This window comes from Neophocaena asiaeorientalis, unplaced genomic scaffold, assembly GCF_003031525.2.
Source record: "Neophocaena asiaeorientalis asiaeorientalis breed wild unplaced genomic scaffold, Neophocaena_asiaeorientalis_V1.1 scaffold148, whole genome shotgun sequence".
In the NCBI taxonomy this organism is placed as follows: domain Eukaryota; kingdom Metazoa; phylum Chordata; class Mammalia; order Artiodactyla; family Phocoenidae; genus Neophocaena; species Neophocaena asiaeorientalis.
This window is the reverse complement of record NW_020174050.1, coordinates 2,077,556-2,098,039: the sequence shown is the minus strand read 5'-3', so window position 1 is coordinate 2,098,039 and position 20,484 is coordinate 2,077,556. Positions and strand designations below refer to the sequence as shown.

Here is a 20,484-nt window from a genome sequence, read left to right as displayed (position 1 = left end):
TCAGAGCCATTTTGTGCTGTGTGAATAAAAATAGAGAGAAGTGGGGGTGGGATAGGGTTGTAGGTTATGTAGGGGCATGTATGAGATTCAGCATTTCTGCAGCTAATATATTGAGAGAATGCCTCTTAGGGCAGAATACCTATTAATAAATATTTGATGTTTCTAGTGTTTCATAAAGTACACTATGGGAAATCTTGCCATAAGGACTAACTTGATGAGAATGCAACAATGCATGTGTAAGAAGCTGTCAAGGAGCTCAGTACACTGTGGGCTTCTCTTTTGGGGAAAGTGAAACAGTTACTTGACTGTATTAAGATACCTTAACTTTAGAAGTAATCTCGCATCTCTATCCATATTGGTAGCCTGGTTTTATATCTCTTTTAGTAGTAAAGGTTTTGTTTGTACAAATTTAGGAGGAATGGCACATTTTAAAAAAACCTTTTACTGAAAGGTAATATTAACTAGAATTTTAAAAGCATAGTTTTTGGAGCAGACTTTCTAGTTTGAATCACAAATCCACTGCTTGCCGATTTTGTAACTTTAGGCAAGTTTCTAACCTTCTGTGCCTCAATTTTGTTGTCTGTAGGGTTGTTGTGAGAATTTATAGATGTGTTTAAAGCTTTTAGAACACTTTGTCATATAGTGTCTGTTAAGTGTTAACTGTGGTGATGGTGGTTGTAGTGATGATGATAATGTTGTTGTGACCTTGGGCAACTTAGTTAATCTCAATTTCCTTAGCTGTAAAAATGGAGCTAACAATAATATGTAAAATGCTTTATTACCTGACAAATAACAGCATATGAAATATTATCTATTATTATTTTCATCAACATCTTTTATCATCATTATTTTGAACCTTTATAACTAGGGGATGTGGTTTATTTTCTAAGGCCTTAAATCACATGACTTGTACCTTCTAGCTAAATAAATCTTATTCCAGCAGTGTACGTCAAATATGGACTAGTGGGTGTGGTTTTGATAGTTTTCTTTATTTTTAACTGCCTCCTAGAATAGGGGAGAGGTACTTCATCATTTAGTACATTAATATAAATGTTCATTTTTGAAGTATAGTTTACTAGGAAATAATCATGTTTTGCTTATCTCTGGAATAAGTTAATGACTTTCTTTAAATAATTAGAATCTTTATTTTAGGAGCAAATATCAATGCACAGACAGAAGAAACTCAAGAAACTGCCTTGACTTTGGCTTGCTGTGGAGGCTTTCTGGAAGTGGCAGACTTTCTAATTAAGGCAGGAGCTGATATAGAACTAGGGTGTTCTACCCCTTTAATGGAAGCTGCTCAAGAGGGTCATTTGGAGTTAGTTAAATACTTATTAGCTGCAGGTAGGCATTTTTGCATTTGGGAGTTTTTTACATGATTTATTTAAGTAAAAATATTGCAATGCAAATAGCTTTTTTTTGATGTATGATGCACTGAATGTGTATAGAAAAATAATGTGATAAAATTTTTAGTGTATTTTGAATAAATAATTTACCTTATTGCTGTTTGAAATATCTGCAGTTTTAATTTTAAGCAGTAATCTATTTCTAATTTTTTTTCTTTTTTGCTTTTAAAGATGCTGACAGTATTCTCTATTTCTAGAAATGGATAAGGCTGTTTTGTCTAATTTGAGGAGATATGGCTTATCTAGAAGAAATTTCAGTATCCACATTTGTGTCTTATGATTCTTTTATTAAGGCTGTGTATCTAACACTACTGCAGGAGCTAATGTTCATGCAACAACAGCAACAGGGGATACAGCACTAACATACGCCTGTGAAAATGGTCATACCGATGTAGCCGATGTCTTACTTCAGGCAGGAGCAGATCTGGTAAGCTATGTCACTTTCTAAATCTTAATATTTAAAGCTAAGATGAGAAATTAATTGAAAGGAGATTATAGACAAAAGGTATTTCTTTACTTCTGATTTTATGTTGGCCTTTTTGCCATTCTTTATCTCATTTAGTCATATTTTTTTCCTAGGCTGTTTGGTGTCCATTCTTATTTTCCTTGTTAGCAGGACTATCCAGTCTACTACTCCTTTTCCCCTACAAAAAAGGGAAAATTTTGTGTTTGATATGTTAATAATTAATCATAATAATTAATACAGATCTTCTCTTAAGTACTTAGCTATTTTTAGAAGCTTTTCTGATCTGTCATAAAAAGGCAAATATGGCTTAGAGGCATTTCACTGTAGTTTAGGAAATAAATTGTACCTGTACCATTCAAAGCATTATTAAGTAACGGAGTTAAAAAGATAAGTATTCAGTAAATAATATTTTCCCTCAAATAACTTTTTGTTTAGTGAGAAGGATGAAATACTGAGGTCATTTTTTAAAATATTTATTTATTTATTTTGGGCCACATTGGGTCTTCGTTGCTGCACACAGGCTTTCTCTAGTTGCAGCGAGCGGGGGTTACTCTTCGTTGTGGTGCGCGGTCTTCTCATTGCAGTGGCTTCTCTTTTTGCTGAGCACAGGCTCTAGGTGCATGGGCTTCAGTAGTTGTGGCACTCAGGCTCAGTAGTTGTGGCGCACGGGCTTAGTTGCTCCATGGCATGTGGGATCTTCCTGGACCAGGGCTCGAACCCATTTCCCCTGCATTGGCAAGCAGATTCTTAACCACTGTGCCACCAGCGAAGTCCCTACTGAGATCATTTTAAGGTAGATTACAAAGAGATGTCATAGGGAAAGGACAGACAGTAAAAAAGCTCAGAAGAGGTGAAGACGTCATCTGAGATGTTATGTTTGGGGCTGGGTAAGGTTTAGAAAGGTAGATACTGCGCTGTTGTTACAAAAGAGATACTCCAGTTGGAAGAAATAGTATGAGTACAGCCTGAGAGGTAGGGAAGAAAAAAGCAATTGTGTGTGGGGAAAATAGTCATTCTTCCAGTTTAGCCTGTGAGGGAGTAAGAAAGGTAGGTTTTAGTTAAAACATAAGCACCCGTGTGTTCATGGGGCTGAGATTAATAAGCAAATGTGTTTTCCTGTAGAAGTTCATAGTTTATGACAGAAACTCACATGCAGGCAGAAACAGGCTCCTCAGTTAACTGATTTCTTAACTTAAACTTTACTTAACTTCTCTTTCCTCATTTATGAAAGGAGAGGGTTAAATTAGATTACTATTGTGGCCTCCTTCAGCTCTGTGTTGGTACAACTCTTGGAGAACTTATGACGCACATTATATTCTAGCTAGTCATGCATATATTCTTCTTATTAGGTTTTGAGCTTCTTCAGCTTAGGAACTAAATTTCCAGTGTTTACTACAGTGACTGTGAAACATACAGCAATGTAATCTTGCTTAGTTAATTGCAATGAAAACAACTTAGTGTATGACTTAAGAGAAGAATCATCAGATGTAAGTGTAAAAAATATTGGCATGTAAAATGCTTTATAAAAGGTGTTTTTTTCTCAAACCTTTATACTGTTAAGATCTGAAAATTTTTCCTGTGCTGATATTCTGAATTGCAAAAATGCAGCTGGTTCTCCATCCTTTTGAAGCCCAGAAATCTCTAGTAATATCTTATAATTGATGGTATTAAATATCACTAGCCTTGTTATTTTTATGTAAGGTAAAATAGAGATAATGGGAAGTCTGTAAAGACAGAGAGTGATATACTTAGAGAAATTCATACACGTAGGATACAAACTTATGGAAAGAAAATCACTTGTAGTGGATTAGGATAATGTTGATAATGTTGATTGTTTGGAGAGGGCTGTGCTAGAGTGCCATTCATTGTTCAAGTTCCACAGTCCTTTTTGTAGACAGAAGGAAAAATTACCCAGATGGATTTAGATGAGGGTGTAACAATCACATGAATATAACCCCAGTTCTTAATTTATCTATATTTCCATAGAACATGTTTCCAATTTGAGATTGTTTAAATTAAAGAATGTATTCCTAGATTTACTTCAAAGCATGTTATTTAATATATTTAGATTCTGAAATTACTTCAGTTCTCTTCCTTTTGATTTTCATGAAAGGGAATAATTGTTCATTAGAAATTAAATATCAAGTAAGTCTGTGGTTTTTAAACAGGAGCATGAATCTGAAGGTGGAAGAACTCCTTTAATGAAAGCTGCAAGAGCTGGTCATGTTTGTACCGTTCAGTTCCTAATTAGTAAAGGTAGGTTTGTGTAAGGCAGTAATTTTTTTCCACAGGTATCTATCCCCTGCCCTTGGGTATTAAGAGATTTACAGGTAAATAACATTTTGGAGGTGTCACGGGGTGGAGGGATGCTACTGAGATTTTTGTGAGTGGGTAGTTGATAAACACCCTGCAACACATAGAACCATTCCAAACTGTGAAGAGTTCTGATACCGAATACCACCCTTGTTAAAAAACATTTCAATACAGAAAAATTTCTCTATGTAAAAAACTTTGAGGGTTTAGATACCTTGAAGTCTTTTCTGTTTATGTAATAATATATCTCAAAACCTGGATTTTTATGTTGTTTCTGCCACTGATTAATTTGAAGGCAGGTCACTTTTCTTCTTTATATTTCCTTGGGCCTAAGTTTCCTTCTTTGTAAAATATAGAGAGGTGGTCATAAATATAGCACCCCCCCAAAAAAATCAAAATTGAAATGGAACAAATATGCCAAAAATGCATTTTCATTCATGGTCATTTATTCTACTTTGAATACCAAAATCCTTAATAACAAAGGTAGCCTAAAGTTTGAAATTGTTTGTAGGTAAAGAAAATAAATCAGAAATAACTTACTGGTCAAAGTATTTTAGGCAATTTGAACACTTCCTTGTGTTATATGTTTATAAATAAGACATAGTATTCTCAAGAATGAAATTATTTTCAGTTATTATCTCCTCTCTTCTTTAATTTTAATGAATCTGATTCCAGTTTCTTCCTGGTATTTTATTTCCATTTCCCACATGCATAGCACAGTGCTCCAAATCAGGGATGAATTCATATTAAGCGGAAAATATACCTGTTTTCATTCTCAGATATTTCCCAATGAAAAAAGATTATACTACTATTACTTACTATTTTTTGTTAATTCCTTCCATATTTGGCCCATAGAGGGCAGTGTGGTTTATTTTTTATTGGTTTTTAGTCATCTTTCCCACTGAAGATATTAAAATATAGATAAAATTTTATATTTTACTTTCTTAAAACAGTGATTATATTAGGAATAATATATACTTTTATCATTATCTTTTAATGGTTCATACTGAAACATTTATGGATGAAATTATATCATGTTTGTCTGGGATTTGTTTTAGAATAATTCAAGATGGGAGAGGAGAATGGATGTGGGTATATGTGAAATGAGATGGCCATGTTTATAATCATTGAAGCTGGGTAATGGGTATGTGGGGCTTCATTATACTGTTCTCTCTACTCTTCGATTTTGAAGTTTACCATAATTTAAGAAACAACACTCTATTAACATGATTTATCATGCCTTGTCTGTTTTAGGAGCAAATGTGAATAGAACCACAGCTAACAATGACCATACTGTACTGTCCCTGGCTTGTGCAGGGGGTCATCTGGCAGTGGTGGAACTACTTTTGGCTCATGGGGCAGATCCTACTCACCGTTTAAAAGTATGTAACTCAAATGTTTCAGGTAGCATTGTGAATTAATTTTCACTCTTGAGCATAACAAATTATTATCTATAAGTTCCACTTGTATTGGCATTCTAAATGTGTTCATTTTCTTCTGTTTTTGGAGAAAAGTGTTCTTTACTAAACCTAAAACTTTAATGTGTCTGGGGCCTGTTGGCTATATCTTCCTTAATGTTTCTGTAAATTAACTTTAAAAAAAAATTTTTTCCCCTTCCATATTCACTCTTTTAGGATGGCTCGACTATGTTGATAGAAGCAGCAAAAGGTGGTCATACAAGCGTTGTTTGCTACCTTTTGGACTATCCTAATAACTTGCTTTCAGCCCCTCCACCAGATGTCACTCAGTTAACGCCCCCATCCCACGATTTAAATAGGGTAAGCTTCTAAACTAAAGCATTTTATGTTATATCATCTTTTTCCCTTTTTCGGTCATAGCTCAAGATTAAACTAGATTGTTTTTTGTTACAATATGTAGTTCTTTTTATAGATAACATACTTGATATGGTTAATGAGCCTCTGATGTAATATTCAGATTCTAGATTGATATGATTTTGCTTTGCTTTCTTACTGTGGCCAGAATAATCTTTTGATTTCAAAGTTCATTAAAAAAATGTCATGGAGGGAATTCCCTGGTGTCCAGTGGTTGGGACTCAGCGCTTTCACTGCTGGGTCCCAGGTTCAATCCTTGGTCGGGGAACTAAGATCCCATCCCGCAAGCTGTGCAGCATGGCCTGAAAAAAAAGAGTCATGGAAAATAATTTGATACCAACACATTTTAAGTAAATATATCGCCTGAGATTGTCATATGAAAAAATATTTCGAATGGATCTTTGTAACTTATTCTTCATTTAAAGCAAATTATGTAATGGAAGGTGTAGGAAAAGCAGATATATAATCAGTTTCATTTGTCTTAGGCTCCTCGTGTACCAGTTCAAGCACTGCCCATGGTTGTCCCACCTCAGGAGCCTGACAAACCACCTGCCAATGTTGCCACTACTCTTCCCATCAGGAATAAAGGTCAGTTATACTTCTAAAGACTTAACAAGTTGTCCAAGTAAAAATGATAAGATTGCAAAAAAAAACCAAAAACTGGCCATTTAAAATTATTATTCCACAAAAAATGAATTTTACTAGGTCGGCATAATTGAAGATTTTTTTTTTAACAAGAAAAAAGCATGTTATTGGGAGAGAACATAGTTAAGAACACTAATTTGTGCTGGAATCAGAAGTATTAGCAGTAGAAATTCAGATGCTCATCTTTGATGCAATTCTGATTATCCATGATTTCCTCTAATAACTAGTCATTTCTATTCATGTTAAAATGTTAGGCTGCGTATAATTGGGTGACATTTTTGTAAATTACTAAAATTTCTGTAGTGATATGAGGCATAAGATTAATAAGCTAGATCAAAATTAAATTTTATTTTAGAATAACTGGTTTTAATATAGATTTTATATCTGGAATACCTTTTCTCAACCAAGAATTCAAAGTTACTTCAGATACGGTTATTTGTTGCTCTAGAACTCTGAGGTCCATATTTGGTTTGTGGAAGTTACATCATGCATGTTCGTAAGTTATGTCCCAAAAGATTACAGCTACCAGTTTTAATCAGTTTTTCCTTTTAGAAAGTTTTACCTGAGGAACCAATGTGGTTTTAATTTTTTGGTTTTTGGCTACCTATATTATTTTACCAACAAGAATACTAAGTATTTCCACCAGTTCTTTTCAATCACCACTACCAATCTAGAGCCTTGGCACCTTTTTCAGTTGGTATAGCAAGCAAATGATTGCTATACCGATAGCCAGATATGTTTATTCACCTGGCTGTCAGAAGATACAGTGGATGTCATAGTTCAGCATCTTTTCTTCCAGGGAAACTGAATCCCATTTCTCTACTGGCCAGGTAGCTTTGTGAATATGTGAATTTCTATCTTACCTTTATCAGTCTTGGAGATGGTAGGCCCCAACAAAGACATATATTTTAGTTGGATTTTAATTTCCTGGTACTTCTCAGTGGTTTGAGTACTCTTTGTGTGTATGTGTGTGTGTTTAAAAGGCACAGACTATTAAATGTAGAAAAACCTTGACTTAGAGGTTTAAGTGTTCCCTACATCTTAATAATTTAGCATTATTTTTCTGTTCTTATGATAAGTTTTTACATCTTTATGACCAGATGAGGTATCTATCTACACATAGCCTTAGATTTTACTTTAATTGTACCACTTAGATATCACAAACCTGCATCCCTCTATTGTCTAATTTTAACCATGTGATATTTTAAAATTCTGAAATTAATTTCCCAAAGATTACTCTATGCACATAAAATACATACATTTTATATTTATGATAAAGAAGGTGGATTTGTTTTTAACTCCTTAACAGTGCATTTTCACCTTCTATGGATATATTAACTTGGTGCATAACTGTTGGCACTAAACCTCCCAACAGTAACTCTGTAATGAGGATGCCATTCATGTGCACTTCTGAGGGGGTTTCTTTTTCACACAGCTGCTTCTAAACAAAAGTCCAGCAGCCATTTGCCAGCAAACAGCCAGGATGTACAGGGTTACATCACCAATCAGTCTCCAGAGAGCATTGTAGAAGAGGCTCAGGGAAAGTTAACAGAACTGGAACAGAGGATAAAAGAAGCCATAGAAAAGAATGCACAGCTGCAGTCCTTGGAACTGGCTCATGCTGACCAACTTACCAAGGAGAAGATCGAGGAGCTGAACAAAACAAGGGAGGAACAAATTCAGAAGAAACAAAAGATTTTGGAGGAACTACAGAAAGTAGAACGAGAATTACAACTGAAAACTCAGCAGCAGCTAAAAAAGCAGTATCTAGAGGTTAAAGCTCAAAGAATTCAACTTCAGCAGCAGCAGCAACAGTCTTGCCAACATCTGGGACTGCTAACTCCTGTTGGGGTTGGAGAACAGCTTTCCGAGGGAGACTATGCACGGTTACAGCAAGTGGATCCCGTTTTGCTTAAAGATGAACCCCAGCAAACTGCTGCTCAGATGGGTTTTGCACCAGTCCAGCCTCTGGCCATGCCTCAAGCTTTGCCTCTGGCGGCAGGTCCCTTGCCTCCAGGGTCCATCGCAAATCTTACAGAACTGCAAGGAGTGATAGTTGGACAGCCAGTACTGGGCCAAGCACAGTTGGCAGGGCTGGGGCAAGGAATTCTGACAGAAACACAACAAGGGTTAATGGTAGCCAGCCCTGCTCAGACCCTCAATGACACGCTGGATGACATCATGGCAGGTGGGTTATATTGTTATGAGCAGGTATCAAATATGATTTGCTTAAGGCGAGTAAGAGTGTGCCAGAATTTTTTGCCGTTACCCAACTTGAGAACTATTTCTGGACTCTTGAACCATGTATATCTTTAGAAATATTAGTTCAATCTCAGACGTTCTCAGATGGATACAGGTCAAATTAAAGATTAGCTTATTCAATGCAAGTGGCTGAAACTTTCTGACTTAGGTGGGTAGGCTGGGAATCTAGGTTTTTCGGTAGTCAGGTTGATGTTTGATTTTTTTGTTTGTTTTTGGTTTTGTTTTTTCTCTTTGAGTTCAGAATACTGATAAAATTTTGGCTTTTTTGCTTCTGTATTCACACCAGTAAACTGGGAAATTGATAGAAGTTGAACTGCAAAACTAGTAGGATATATCAGAAAGCTTATTTGTGAACAGAAATACTTTATATCCTAATGGATCAGACTTCAAACCTGATGGATATTAAAAAAAAAAAAAGTAAATACTTTTACAACAATAATAAAGTACCAAACCAAATAAGGTTTGATTATACTGTATGTCAGTGATTTATCCCCTGTGAATGTTCATGTGTAGTTTCTTTCTAATTGTATTATGAGCAGGTGTGGTCCCTTGATAGTATCATAAATGATATATCTTTAAATGGGTAGGCAGAGAAATTTTTTTCCATTTTAATCAGATTCATTGGCAAAAAGAAATATTTTAGGGGTTGTTTTAATGGTTCTAGTTTGGGGTACTTAGTTTTTGTGAGTTCTGTAACAAAGTAGTAGAATGAGATTTTACAGGATTATAAGCCATAAGAGTACTGTACTGAAAAGAATAATTTTCTTCACTTAAAAAAAAAGTAAAGAAAAAAAAACAGAAAAAGAAGGAACAGGGGAAAACAAAGGGAGTAAATAGGTGAATTTTGATAATTTTCATCTGCTCTCTTCCCCCCTTTTAATTCTTTGGTCTATACTTAAAGGATGATTAAATTTTTTCTAATTTTGAAACTATGTTTAAGTAGCATTATATATTATGATGAGATTATACATAATTTAACTTTAATCTTTTAAAAGAATAAAAGAAAATGAAATTGTATAGTGTTGAGATATTTAGCTAACATTCAGAAACTAAGAAACCAGCTAATGAGACAGATTTTGTATTTAGAAATTGCTCTAAAGTTTCCTAGTCTTCTTTTAGTATCACGTCAACAATAGTATGTGGAATGAAAGTCTCTGCTAATCTTAGAGGGTACAGTAACTACATCGGAAAAAATGCTATTAATTGTTAGTAAGAACTACAAATCTTCTTATATTAAGAAGTATACATTTTTCCTATAGATTTGAAAGTTACTACTAATCACCATTAGTGGGTTATAATAATTGGGAATGTAATTTAAAAAACAGTATATATCTTATGAAAATTGAAGCACAGTAGCTCCAAATGCCAAATTTGATATTACTTTCATGGCCATTAATCTAGATCATAATGGTGTTCTTTATAATATGTCAATTCAACTACCAAAGAATGTGTAGAATTAAATGTTATTTATTCAATTAAATGAAGAATGGACATTCCATACCGATGAATATTAAAAATTTTTTGATATGCTATCAGAATTTACCTGATGTTCTTGGGCATAGTTCAGTAATGATTTGCCAGTTGTATAATTTTTATGCTGATCAGAATTATCGGAGGTTTGTAAAGTAGTTTTTCTGTTGATTTGTTTACCAAACGAAAACAATTAAATTCTCCCTATGTGTTCCAGGTGTTTTCATATAAAATTATTTTTTAAAGCTTATAACTTCTTAGGAAATATGACAGATACTTGTCATATTATAAAAGTACTTTACCTGTTTATTCTCATTTATATGGGGAGAGGAGAGATGGCCAGAAGAAAGAACAGGATTAAAAACATCCAGCTACCTCCCTGCAACCCATTCCTGCATCGTGCATGTGCACGTGCACAAACATACACATATACACTCACTTCCACAGCCTTTAAACTTCTTCTATGGTAGTAATTGTTATTTCAGTTGACTAATGACCATTTCCACTTCTTTCTTTGGGTTTTTTAATATCTTACAACTTCATTAGGCTCAGTCTTCCTTCTCTCCTTCAGCGTAATGTCTATTCTTTATTCCTTAGTCCCCATTTATTAGACTGCTTTTATAAGATTCAGTCTCTTTTTCTCTAGTACTTGGCTGGTCAGAATCTTCTATCTTCCTTGGTTTCTGTACTAGCCAAAGCAAAATCAGTTCCCTATTTAACCAGTCTTAACAACTTGCCTTTGCTGTGCTGTCAAGTTCCCTCTTTCCTTACCTGACGTTAGAACTTCTTTGAGCATCTGGTTTTCCCTCTCTGACCCTAAAATGAAGTTCCACATGTAAAGATCTGGTCTGTACCATGGTTCCTTCAGGTACCTACATATTTACAATTGTTACTTTTAATTGTAGAGAATGGATGAGTGACAGGCAGCTATTTAGTTTTAGTAAACCAATATCATAGGTACCCCAAGGGAATTAAATGAGGGAATTGATTTTTCCTGTCTCCTTTTAGAAGAGGTGATAAGAACAACCAGTTTGACCAAAAATAAGAAAACTAATATATTCTTTAAAAGAACTTATTCAAATTGAAATGTAAATTATAATTTAGTCATTTAACAATAAACTTAGATTTTTTTGTTCAGTATCATGAAATAAAATTCAGTTTTTTGGACAGATTGGTGTTCATTCTGTTTAAGCTAATTTTGTGTTTAGCATTTTCATTTGTGAAAATCAGTCTAATCAGAGGAGAATATGGAACCCATTTTAAGAGCCATAGATTTTATATGGTCTTGAAATTTATATCTAGAATGTGTACATTTGAATTGTCTTGATCTTTTTCTTAACATACAAAACTGTCAACGTGGAGTAACAATATCAAGGTCATTAGATGATTAACATGTTAGTGTTGAATACATGCCCTTTTCTATTGATCTGGATACCTAAGGATTCAAATAGTGTGTTTTGTTTTGTTTTGTTTTGTTTTGTTTCCTCCTTTGTTCTTCCTTTGGCTTTTAAGTGGACTTAAAAATGTATAATTTTAGAATGTGTGTTGCTATAATGTATAGTGTATGTTTGTGCCTGAACTAAGGATTTCATGTAAAATAGATTTCTTAATTGACAATTGTGTTTATAATTGTTATGATAAGGTCTATTTCAGTTTTGTTCTTGGTAGGAGCATAACCTCTTTTGCCTGGTTTCAGATACAGTTGTGAATCATGATTGTTTTCTGTCTGATGTAGTTGATAACTACATTGGTAACATACATCCACACTACTGTTGATCATTCAAAGATTAATGCCCAGACTCTAGTGCTATAGCATTTTTAATAAGGGGGAAAAAGGATTGATGTTCACATGGCAACTCCAGAAGTGAGTTGATGAGGGAATAAAGTACCCTCAACTGCTACCACCTTTGGAATTCTCCCATCTCAAGTACTGACCTAATTAGCCCCTTCTTAATTTGCTTATTTTGATGAAAATAATATCATGGCAAAATTATACTTAGAAGAACTAACAGTAATCTATATTTGAAGGCTGATTGCATGCATACATTTTTTCTACCCTAATATTTTAATTTTGTCTCCTTAAGTCAGTGTGATTGCTAGATTGATTGGTGAGCGTTTTACGCCCTTCAGAATAATTCTGTATGTGAGAAACTATTTCTGTGTGAGGATCAAATTTTTATATATATATGCTGTCATACTGAGGGCCACCCCCTGTCTGCAGTTAATAAAAGAATAGGAAGTATTTTAAATATTCAATAGCGAATGTCCCCAAACAGTGATATTACTTTCATTAGTTCTAGAAAATAAGGTGTGAAATTGGCAGGTAAAAGACACATTTTCTCCTTCTTAACTTGACTATTTTAACTTTTATTCCTTTTCTGATTAAGAAGATATAATGGATAACCATTTGCATATATATTTAATTTTAATTCATAAAAATAGTTTTGTTTTCAGGGTTATTTTGAATTAAGGTTTTGTGATTACATACCATAAGAGGGGAATTTGTTTTTCATATGGTTTATTGTTTAGCAAATGGGTTACTCTCAATATATATTTAAATTTTGGTCTGTTGTCCAGTGTCAGAAATAACCAGGAAAATGAGTTATTAGTGCTATGGCAGTCTACCTGTAGATATTTTGTTTTTAAAGATATTTAAATATTTTCTGACAACTATTTCTTGCTGTTACCTAACAATGTTTCATCCTCATTAAGTACAGTTATTTTGTTCAACAGCAGTCAGTGGAAGAGCATCTGCAATGTCAAACACTCCTACCCACAGTATCGCTGCTTCCATTTCCCAACCTCAGACTCCAACTCCAAGTCCTATCATCTCTCCTTCAGCCATGCTTCCTATCTACCCTGCCATTGATATTGATGCACAGGTAAGCTCCAAACTCAGGAGTGATAGTTTTTAGCTGGAATTATATCATCATTAGAAACATTAATCAGTTATTTAAATCATCTTAGACTGCTTTGTCTCTGGGCAAAGACCTGAGCCACAGTTATAAATTAGAATCCACATTTAAAGAAATAAAATACCGAATACAGATTATTACTGATAATTATTGTGAAGATCTGGTTTCTGATGTCATCAAGTAATCTTTTTTTCTTAAACTTTAGTTTAAAAACGGATGTAAAAAGAAAGAACTTATTTAAGATTATGTATTTTCTTCTAAGCTTAAATTAGAAGATGTGTTTTAAAATTCATATTGGATTCTATTTATATAGCATATATACTCAGTTACATTTATATTGTCTTTGAAAATTCTGATCTTGCTGACTGAAATATGTAGTAAGTCTATGTGTCTGTTTCTATAACACTGTTAAGTTTAAAAAACAAGTTTTTTAAAAGAATTAGTTTACCATGAAATGTCAAGAGCAAACTGAGGTTGGAAAAGAGAAGGTAGCTTGTGTTGTGTCCTGAAGAAATGCCAAGCAGCCTAGCTTAGAAGACTGCTGAATGAGGTAAGGGTATGTGGCTTTCTTCAGGACTGAGAAATGTTTGAAGTTTATTTAGTTTTGTGTTTTGATTAATGCCTGATGGAGAGACTAGTGTGAGGGTGGTGGTGTACATTATAAAACTTGCAGTTTTATAAATGATCACTTCTTTATAAGCATCAATTTTAGGGAGGGGGGATGGGGGAGAGAGAGAGAGAGAGTATGTGTGTGTGTGTGTGTGTGTGTGTGTGTGTGTGTGTGTGTGTGTTTGTATTATTGCATCCTTAAGGGCCTGTACTATTAAGCTATTGAAATAAAGCCTCCTTTTCATTAAGATGTTTCTTGGTAATACTATGAAAAAGGAATTTCATTTCTGTTCTTACTTGCTTCCCTTATTTTATATGAGCTAACTTTTTTTTGAGCACCTAAAATAGTTAAGGGCTTTTTTTAAGGAATAACTTTATTCAATCTTCAGATTACACATATAAGGTAGCTACTCTTAAACACCCATTTTCCTGACGAAGAAACCTAGACTAAGAGAGAGATTAAGCATTTGGCTTACAATCACTTCATTTAACTAAGAAATGGTGGGGCTGGAGTCAAACTTAGGTTGGTTTGACTTCAAAGGCACCCTTCCAAATACCATACTATAGGGCTTCATTTTTAGTCTCATAAAAAAAAGTAGACATTCATTTGGTGAACCACAATGGTTTACATTTCATATTGACAGCATTATAGAATTGGATTGAACTTATTATTGAATTTGCATTATTTTCCTCTAATCTGTTTTGCTCTGAGTCTGTTAATGTTTTAACCAGAAGTATATTTTCTAATTTTGTGAGATCAAAAATTGATCCATAAGCAAAAGTAAAAATTCACCAAAATATAAAGGGTTTCTTCTTTTTTTTTTTTAATGCTTTAAAATAAAACAGCCACAAGGACTTCCCTGGTGGTCCAGTGGTTAAGACTCTGCACTTCCACTGCAGCGGGGCAGGTTCGATCTCTGGTTGGGGAACTAAGATCCCGCATGCTGCACGGTGCAGCCAAAATTAAATCAATTAATCAATCAGCTACAGAAAAGGTTCCATCAAGGATGATCATGATTTTATTGAATTTGAGATTATAGTGATAATGAAATTTTACCTGACTATACCACTCAACCAACCATAAATTAATTTCTGAGAAGTTACATATAAATACTTTTAAAAAGTTAATTTGAACAAACGATGTACATTTTAAATGTAGTAGACATACTTATGTAAAAAGATTTGACTATGGTTCCTTAAAAATCTGCTTCTTTATCTGGTCTTTACATTGAGGCTTTTCAGTTGGGTTAGCCTAATAAGAGTTACAATACTTTTCATGGAGTTTACCATAACTGCTTAGTTAGAAATTTCCTGTTTTGGAACACATAATACAAAATAATTATTTGGAAATAATTGTTCACCATTTTTTCTTTAACCTTCAGTGTTAGTTTTTTTAACTTACTAGTTTTTATGATACCAAGAAGGTACTTAAAGTGATAAATACAAAGATTCTTTTATGCTTAATCCACCTGAAGTTTTTTCTAGATTCTCAATACAAATTCCATGAGATTTTACGTAATGGATATTTTGGTTTATGTGTGACAGTGCTGTGCCACTACAGACAGGTGATATGATGAAAAAGTTAATACTAAGATTCTTCCTCTATTTTGAAAGATTAAAATTCCTCTAATAATTGGATCTTCCATTTGTTTATTTAACAAAACTTAACATGTACATTTTTTTTTTTTTTTTTGCGGTACGCGGGCCTCTCGCTGTTGTGGCCTCTCCCGTTGCGGAGCGCAGGCTCCGGACATGCAGGCTCAGCGGCCATGGCTCACGGGCCCAGCTGCTCCGCGGCATGTGGGATCTTCCGAGACCGCGGCACAAACCCGTGTCCCCTGCATCAGCAGGCGGACCCTCAACTACTGTGCCACCAGGGAAGCCCAACATGTACATTCTTACTCTTACAGATACTTACTTCTTTAACTTAATCTCTGTAACAATTCCATGAAGTAGGTACTGTTGCTATTACCATTTTACAGGTAAGGAAAGAGGCCTTGCCTAACAGCCAATTTTTTAGTGGAGCCAGCTTTCAAACAAACAAAAATAAGACTCTGGGTCTAAAATCTAGAAAATGGGTCTGCCTAGATAGCAAAGGGTCATGTGTGTTTAATCTTTACATCTGTTTAGCATATTTCCTTGGCCATACGGCATATTTACCACAAATCTTAAGGAAGAACAAAAGAGGTGTGATTTTTTTTTTAATGCCTCAGTATATAAGTCTCTTTTTCTAAATGCTAATGATTTTTGAAAAATGGTCCTTTAGTTGATCATTATAATAGGGAACTAATATTTTAAACAAGGATTAGCTGGAATCATGTGTGTAATTTCTGGCCCTTAAAGAATGCTGACGATAAGAGTTTGCATTCTTTATAACATTCCTCAAATCTTACATTCTATAACTAGAAATCACCCTTGGTTTGTGTGCCACAGGCTCTCCACCTCTCATGTAATTGTTTTATTGAATTAAGTTTGGATACTATCAAAACTTTTAAGATTAATACTACACACTGTGCTGTTACCAAAATTTATTTTAGGAAACGTCAATAAATGATAGTTTGAAGTAATTATTTGGGACTGTTTTACTATACATTCTGATAACATAGCTCTAATCTCTTTTTATTTTGCTTGAGTGGTATAATAAAACTTATACCTGGGTACTCTAGATGTGGAAATTAGGAATCACATATAGATTTTTAAGAACTATGGTTTTATATGAAACAATAAATCTCGTTGAAGGTTAGAGCTGAATCCCCTGAATTAATTAAATATTTTCTGTATTTTATAGAGTGAACTTTTTATTAACTCTGCTAGCCGAAAGTGAGAAAGAATTAGTTTTTCTCTTCATAGGTTCTAAAACCTGTGTTCTGGCATGAACTGAACTTGTGTTCCAGTTCTGAACTGCTTGACATTTTATTCTCAAATTTCTAAAGACTTTCCTTAAACTTGGAATAACTTATTCTAGCACATCTCAAAAATGAGAAAAATAAATACCTCCTCATGTAATTTTGCCTTTTTTTCCTGTTTTTAATAATTAAAATGTATCCATTATCTTTTAAAGAGGTAGATGTTAAATTTAACCTACATATCAAGACTGAAATTGTAGAGTATGTAAAATTATGTTTTACCTTTAATGGTATAAATGTCATTGGTATTTCTCTTTTCTTCTGTTTTTGCAACATGGAAAACAGTTTCACCACGATTTAATGAGAAACTAAGGAGCCCAGGAAAAAACTCATTTAACTCATAATAGTAATATGAAATACTCTGCCATTAAAGCATTCTACTTTAAAATGCATGCATTCGACTTGTTTATATGAAGTGTTTTAAATAGGTTATGTACTGTCTTACTGATTTTTCTCATTTATTGAATGCCCTAAAGTGTCATCCTTTTTAATCTTACACATGACCCCTAACGTGGTTAGAGAATGAGATATTTGGGACTATGGAGGTCTAAAAAATATTCAGCCCTTTAAATCCTAATAGTTTTCAAAGTAATTTATTTAATTACTTTAAATGAAATGAATAGATACACTTTTTTATAGTTCAGATTTTTTTTTCACTTATATTCTAGCTCATTAAAAGCTGCCTTTTCCTTTACTATTTCATTTGTCTTATGATTCTTGCTTGTTTTTTTATCTTGTAAAATTGAATAGTCATGCTGGTAATTTACAGAATATTTTTACATTGAATATAATTTTATCATTTTTTATAAGCCTGAATCATCATAACATGTTATGATACAGAATGGTATATTTTATGATATTGTGAGCTAAATGGAAATTTTCTTTAGAATATAAACCTGGAAAGCTCTTAACAAAGCTCTGGGCATCTTTTTCCTTTCCAGGTTTCTCTTAGATATATGACCAAGAATGTGACTTGGTAACCAGTATAGTAACATAACTTTAGTGTTACTTTGCCTTCTAGAAAGTCTTCACCTACATTTCACTTCCTTGATTAGAAATATTCAAAACACCTGTTTTCTTTAATTCAAAACTACCTGCATCTTATCAGTAGTTAATTTTAACCCAAACTCCTACTTCAGTTAAATTGTTTCTTGATATATTGCAAATCAGGATATTTCTTACCATTTTGGGAATGTGTAGTATATATTTGGGGGAGCGGTGAAAGTCTCACTTCAGAATCTTTAAATTCTTTCATTATTGTCTTAAAAAGATTGTTGTAAATTGCTTTAATTTCACCTTAATGCAGAAATATAGTGAAGTTACCTACTTTTAAGTTGCCCAGGGAATTTGACTAACCTCCCCCTCTTCTTCAGCTTTAAATATCTTTTCCTTCAACTCTCACATTGTTCATATTTATTTCTCTCTTAGTTTCAACCTAAATTTGCCCTGTACAGTAACCTGTAAACTCCTAATGAGCAGAGACTGTATTTACTTATCTTTGTCAGCGCTAGAGTATCTAGCAGAGTACTTTGAATATAAAAGGTGCTTAATAAGTCAATTGAATTGATGTTTTATAATGTGGAAAAAAAACCCAATTTTTACTGATCCTCTGAAATTTTCCATGCTTACCTTTTCCAAATTTTGTTTGTCTCTTCATTCTCTATTATGATTGGCACCAGTTTCCTGAATTACTCTTTAACCCCTAGAAGACTTCTAGAAACCTCATAAACTTTATCATAAAGTTGACTCTTTGTAATAAAGATTACTCTTCTACTGATTGTCTATACTAACATAGAGAACACATAATACAGATAGACTTAGCATTCTGTTCACCTCAGTCAGCTGTGCCTTAGGGCTGCTCTCTGATGTAAGAGGGTAAGCAGCATTTTGTTATCGATGATCTTCTTGGGTTTTTTTACACCAGTCTTTACCCATTGTTAGCATGTGTGACCATCGGAAGGTTATTTCTCTGACCTTTGTCTCCTTTTCTCTGAAATCAGATTCCTTCCTTATAAACCTGAAATAAATATAATATTATATAACACAGTAAATGTATATTTCATTTATGTAATCCTTTGTTTTATTAGTGATAGCTTTTATTCTATGACCCTTACAGCTACTGTCATTCATTCAACTTAACTATCTTTTATTGTTTCCTAGGTAAGACATCACTAATAGGTAGAGAATGCAAACATAAATAAGACATGTTTATTACCTTCCAGGAATTTATAGTCCCCTGAGGGTGATAGACACATAAGTAATATTAACATAAGGAAGACTGGGGATAAATGCTGTAATAGAGGTGAACATGTAAAAGCAGGAAGATGGCTTAGACAGAGCTATACAATAAAAAAATAATGCAAGACTCAAATTATGTTTTCTGGTAGCCACATACTATGATAGAGTGTGACCACTGGTTAAATCTATTATTGGTCACTATCACTGGCATAAGTCAGAAGTAAACTGTATATAAACAGTGTCATGTCTCAATTATAATTGTGTTTGTCTTTCAAAATGCATTGTATATTATATTTTTTTGTTCCTTTAAATTTTTAGGGGCTTTGTTCCTCGAATGCAGTTAAGTTACTTGGAAATAATGTTTTCATTTCAAGACTTGTTTTTCAGCTTTGTTAGATGGGTCCAAAGTAGCTAATTTGGCCTAATGGCTGAGGATTTTTCTTGATATTCTGTGTGTTTTGAGGGTCTTTCTGCTCTGGCTGTGGGAACCAAACTATTCCCAGTTCTGTGTAAGCTCTAGGTGTTGTTCAGTCCCTTCTGGTAGTCTTTCCCTGGCCTCCAGTAATTTTTCTTATGCACATGTGTTGATCAGAGCTCAGCTGAAGACTCAAGGGGAGCCCTCTGCAGATCTCTGGAGTACCCTCTGTATGTAGTGCCTTCCTCTCCAGTAGCCTACCCCATGAATTCTAGCCACCTTCACTTCTCCAAACTCTCTTTTCAACGCAGGGAGAATGCCAGGCTCTGTTTGGGTACCCTCTTCCTGCACTTTAGCCTGGAAACTCTCCAGGCTATACAATAAGTTAATCATTTCTGTCCTCAGTGATCACTGTCATGTGTTGCCTGTCTAACTAACATCATTTCAAATAGTTTGTCTTTTTTTGTCGTTTGGGATGGGAAGATAAATCTTGTCTATGCTACTCCATTTATGGGTAGAAGGGAAAGTGAGTCCACAGTAGTATTTCTTAAAACATGTAGTTGAAAATAGCATATGGTTGAAAATCATATGTTTTTTTTCTTCTTGCTTGCTTTAAGAATTGCCCATAAAGTTCAAGTATTATTTGTAGTGTAAAAAAATCACAAGTTGACCATTTGTGGGGGAAAAAAAAGAGGTTACTATCCAAATGTTTGATATAGTAGAATGGTATATATGTGTGTGTGTGTGTGTGTGTGTGTGTGTGTGTGTGTATTTGGTATATGTACATATTATGTAATTGATGTTAACATTTTTAATTGTCTAATGAGCTAATCAACAATTTTTTACAGACTGAGAGTAATCATGACACGGCACTAACGCTTGCCTGTGCTGGTGGTCATGAGGAACTGGTACAGACGTTGCTAGAGAGAGGAGCTAGTATTGAGCACAGAGACAAGAAAGGTAAGGCCTACTTTTGTTAACTTTTCTTCTGAATTATTTGTGTTCTG

The 20,484-nt window shown here is 34.0% G+C and overlaps 1 protein-coding gene across 8 annotated transcripts in view; it reads left to right on the top strand.

Moving 5' to 3' along the window:
- Window positions 1-20,484, top strand: part of ANKRD17 (ankyrin repeat domain 17) — a 160,973-nt gene that overhangs the window by 88,297 nt on the left and 52,192 nt on the right. For 2 of the 8 annotated variants that reach the window (XM_024754064.1, XM_024754068.1), the window contains exons 9-17: window positions 1,153-1,344; window positions 1,700-1,833; window positions 4,041-4,128; window positions 5,440-5,567; window positions 5,820-5,963; window positions 6,503-6,605; window positions 8,098-8,850; window positions 13,128-13,276; window positions 20,326-20,437. In XM_024754064.1, coding sequence (XP_024609832.1) covers window positions 1,153-1,344; window positions 1,700-1,833; window positions 4,041-4,128; window positions 5,440-5,567; window positions 5,820-5,963; window positions 6,503-6,605; window positions 8,098-8,850; window positions 13,128-13,276; window positions 20,326-20,437 — 1,803 coding nt within the window. The remainder of the gene's footprint in view (window positions 1-1,152; window positions 1,345-1,699; window positions 1,834-4,040; window positions 4,129-5,439; window positions 5,568-5,819; window positions 5,964-6,502; window positions 6,606-8,097; window positions 8,851-13,127; window positions 13,277-20,325; window positions 20,438-20,484) is intronic. The other 6 variants (XM_024754067.1, XM_024754066.1, XM_024754065.1 and 3 more) reach the window with 6 other exon arrangements.